Here is a 4,417-nt window from a genome sequence, read left to right as displayed (position 1 = left end):
TATTTATATTTATATATATATATATATATATATGTATGTATATTTTATGATTCCGCTGTAAATTGAACTTCTGGCAAAATATTAAATATTAAAAAAAAAGTAAATATATAGGAAAGCCCTCCCGCTCAATGGCCTTGTTGTCAAGATCATGAGTGACCTTAAGAAAGTTTTAATTATCGGACGTCACTCGTTAAAAAGTTATAAACAAAAGAAATTTAAGAAATAACGTCTATGATATCTCTTTTCCATCATATAAAACAAAAATTTTCTGCTTTAAAATATATTTTACAATTCTTCACACGAAACGACTTCCCCCCCCCCCATCCCAATTACTTCACCTCCCCTTCTGCTTGAGAGGAAATGGGATGAGAATTTCATTTCAGATGAAAGTCATGAGCCCCTAATAAGCAGGAGAGAGGTGAGGTGGAAGTCGCTTCAGATAAGTCATGCGCCCCCAAGCACAGGGAAAAATGGAAGAGTCACTTCAGACACAGTAGCGCAACTCTCTGTCGGCACTTTTGATGTTAGTGTTGGCCAAAATAGAGTGCGCATGCGTGAAATAAATAAGTTATCTCGTAACTGACGTTGCTATGATTATCACCTAAATTTCTTTCTTTTTTCATCCTTTTTTCACTCTCTGTTAAAATTCCTTACTAGATTTATTCCTTACTAGAATTATTATCATAATTCAACGAATTCATTCAAATGAGTAAGTCCTATTGTAGGAACATATTGGAGCATACGACGCGAATAAACCTAATATTGTAATGAAATAATATAAACTTTATGAAAATTAATAAAAATAAATTGTAAATATTGAAAAATAAAGAAAAAATATAGAAAAATTAGGAAAAATATTAAATTTAAAAATGTATATTTGTATAAAGAAATATTATGTAATTATATATCTATGAAAATATTATGAGAAAGCTGATATAAAAGAAATTTATGTACATATATATCTAAAAAATAAGTTTAAAATACAATAAATAAAAAGAAATCTTTCTTGCTCAGTTTTTTATGTTACTTTTGTTTTATGTACTTTTTCACAAAAATTAGATCAATCTTTCGAGATTTCTCACACAACATTTCATCAAATGGACAATACACGTAATACTTCCCTCTAAATTTCTACTCTGAACCATGTATGTTTGAAAGACAAATGTTTAAATAAAATATTGAAACTTACTTAAATAGAGAAAGAGAGAGAGAGAGAGAGAGAGAAAGCATAAAAAAAGAAGGAAAAGAGATAGGACAACTTACTTATCTCACGCATGCGCACTCCATTTTAGCCAACATAAAATCAGGAGAATGGCGCTACTGTATATACCGTGATCAAGTCTAGGTCAAATGGGGCATGAGGGGCACCGATTCCTGATTGGTCAGATTTCGAGTCTCTTTAAACGCTACCATTTGCAGATATTTTCGATAGTGAATCTGTGAATTGGCGTGAGCAACAATTGGCATGGTGTAGAAGGTGCGAAGGTGAAAGCGGACTATCAACTGTCAAATTGTACTGTTTTCGGTTGGTATCCGACACTCGGTAATGGCGTCCTTCCGCTCTTATGTCTTAACTCTTACTAAAGGAATTCTACTTCAGGTAAAAGTTGTGCGCCCCCAAGCAGGGGGAGGAGATGGGGTAAGAAAAATTTTCATTTTATATAACAGAAATGTGATGTTATTTCTTAAATTTATTTATTTATAATTTTTTAACGTCGAGTGATGTTCGACGCGTTTTATTTAAAACTTTCTCATGGTCATTCATGAATTTGACAATATGTCACATGACAAGATCAAAGTCATTGGAGGGAGTGGGGGGGAGCTCCCCTAAACTATATATTTACTAAAAAAAAATAGGATTTATTTGTTTAAAAAGAGTATGCTTTTTAAATTTTAACTAAATTTTTTTTAGTATATTTATATTATATAAAATTTCATCAGCTACAATTACATCTTATTTTAGAAGCTTTAAGGTATCCAAATTTTCAAAGCAAAATATTGAAAATTTTACGAATAGTATACACTTTTTCACGCTGGGATCCAATTAACTCTGCGATATTTGCATGATTTTTTTGACGTGTGGCATTTAAATTATAAGATAATTAAAGTGTCAGTATCTCTTTGCACCTCTTTGAAATCTTACTTATATGTGAAAAACTTCCCTTATTTTAAAGGTACACAGTATACAGCTTGCGAATGTGCTTATATATTAAAATAATCTACTGAATACTATCATTTTGGCATTTTTGTATTAAACAAAATAATTTCTTTTTTTTAATGTAAGAACGCATTTATATAAAAACAAAGTATTAATAATTTCAAGTTTTGAAAGTAAAATCTTTTTCACAAAAATGCTGATATAATTTTAAAACACACAGTGTTTTGAATATGTTATGATACGATATATATAATAATAAATACATACCAAGATCTTTACCAGGTCCGCGTAATATCCAGCTATCAGATGAAGCCAAAATACCGTGTTGGATAAAAACAATTTCCTTTTTTCCCTTATTGTTATCCAATAATGGACTTCCAGGTATCCTGTGTATTAGCAAAATATAACCATCCTCTGTTGTGACATTATGCTCTTCAGCGGGATAATCATATTGTTCTACTATGCCAACCTACGTAAAAGAATAATATGTAACATCTATGGGATATCGTCATTTCATTTCTATGATTTGTTTTAAATGTCAAAAAATTTATACAATATTCAGAGATTGTTAGTTTAATAATGATAATTCAAAATAGTCAAGTTATGTATATATAATTTAATATATATAGATAATTTAATATATATAGAATAATTCCGATATACGCCGCACCTACAAAAACTTAATTTATTAAGTACTATTTTTAAGATAAATGAAATATCAGTAAAATCTTTGTACTATCTATTATTATGAAAAAAATATTAGAAATCCGAAATAGTTATTTTTCGTATTAAAAAAAGAATTTTTTGAAATCCTTGCATTTTTGCCGTATATCCCATAAGTATGATCAATATGTGGCTACTTATAGGGGGGGGGGGGGAGATATTTACGGCTCATGAAAAATTTACAAATAATGCTTATAAATAAGACGTAAAATGACACAATAACTTATAAAATATGTTTACAAAGTTTTATTAAGGAATAAGAAAATATATAAATATGTATATAAAGTAATAGATAATAATAACAATCTTCTTATACAAGTGTTATGACATGAAGTATATTTCATGTAATGCATATTTCATGTAATTATTACATTTCGTGCACTGAATACAATCTGCGCATTTTGTATGCTTTGGGCATAAATCCCGCCCGATAAACATGCCGTATATTTTAAACAGGTGGGATATACGAGACAACAAAGAATACAAACAAAGAATACAAGAGCAAAGCACTATACAATTTTTTTTTTTTTTTACTATTCCTCTACATTTATGTATCACAAAATAACCAGTAAGTCTTTTACGCGCACTACAAAAATCATTTTATGTAGATTGTAATTTATAATGGCATTATAGATTGTAATTTATTATTACAGTGACAAATCGATTCAACTCACAATAATTTCATTAATATTAATAATATTAAGAGAAACTGAAATTAATATATAATAACACAATACTAATATAACATATAACAGTAGAGTAGTTGCGAGAAAATTATCCCTATTCGTTCTATTTTTTCTTTACTTCCACGATGTAAATCCCAGCGCGGCGTATTTGCCGGAGTTACTCTAATATATTTATCAGAGTTATAATACAAGAACAAAATGAACTTAATATAAGAAAGATGCATTTAATATAATTAAAAACAATTTTTACACACGAAATCCAATATTTTTGCGTTGTCTATTCTTTTGGTTCGATCCATTCTTCTTACTCTCACTAAACCAGGTTCTTTAGGAAACAGAAAATTTATAAAATCGTTTTGAAGCAGAAAGTTCTGCCAAGATTGTGATTTTCCTTCTGAGAATGTCATAATAATTATAAACGCAAACAGAATAAATTTTATATTTGATGTCATCGTATCAACTTATTTGCAACTCTAAATTGCAAAGTAGATTGTGAAAAAACTTAACTACCACTTAAATATTTTTCATGAGGCTTGCTCTTGCGTCTGCAATGAGAAATAGATGCGATAATTATACTAACAATAATAATAATCAACACTAATTTAAATGTGTTTGTATCGACACTAATTTTAACAAAGTTTGTTTTAATTGTAGAACGTAATTTTATAATTAAATAAAATTAATAAAAATTTAACAATTAATATTAACAATTTTTATAAATAAAACACATATGCAGTATTATTTATTTCTAGATTTTTACAAATTCTTTAATTAATAATAGGAATCACTGAAATCAAATTTTACATAAATATAATCCAAAATGGAATCAGATTTAAAATAAATATGGGAT

The 4,417-nt window shown here is 28.3% G+C and overlaps 1 protein-coding gene across 1 annotated transcript in view; it reads right to left on the bottom strand.

Moving 5' to 3' along the window:
* The window catches only part of LOC108692520 (lipase 3-like), a gene marked incomplete at its 3' end in the record, with an annotated part of 18,546 nt that overhangs the window by 11,876 nt on the left and 2,253 nt on the right, over positions 1 to 4,417 (bottom strand). The window contains exons 2-3 of the mRNA XM_018200815.1: positions 3,822 to 4,112; positions 2,426 to 2,627 (exon numbers count right to left, since the gene is read on the bottom strand). Coding sequence (XP_018056304.1) covers positions 2,426 to 2,627; positions 3,822 to 4,019 — 400 coding nt within the window. The remainder of the gene's footprint in view (positions 1 to 2,425; positions 2,628 to 3,821; positions 4,113 to 4,417) is intronic.

The sequence above is a fragment of the Atta colombica genome, unplaced genomic scaffold (genome assembly GCF_001594045.1).
Source record: "Atta colombica isolate Treedump-2 unplaced genomic scaffold, Acol1.0 scaffold76, whole genome shotgun sequence".
Classification (NCBI taxonomy): domain Eukaryota; kingdom Metazoa; phylum Arthropoda; class Insecta; order Hymenoptera; family Formicidae; genus Atta; species Atta colombica.
This window is presented reverse-complemented; position numbering and strand designations above follow the sequence as displayed.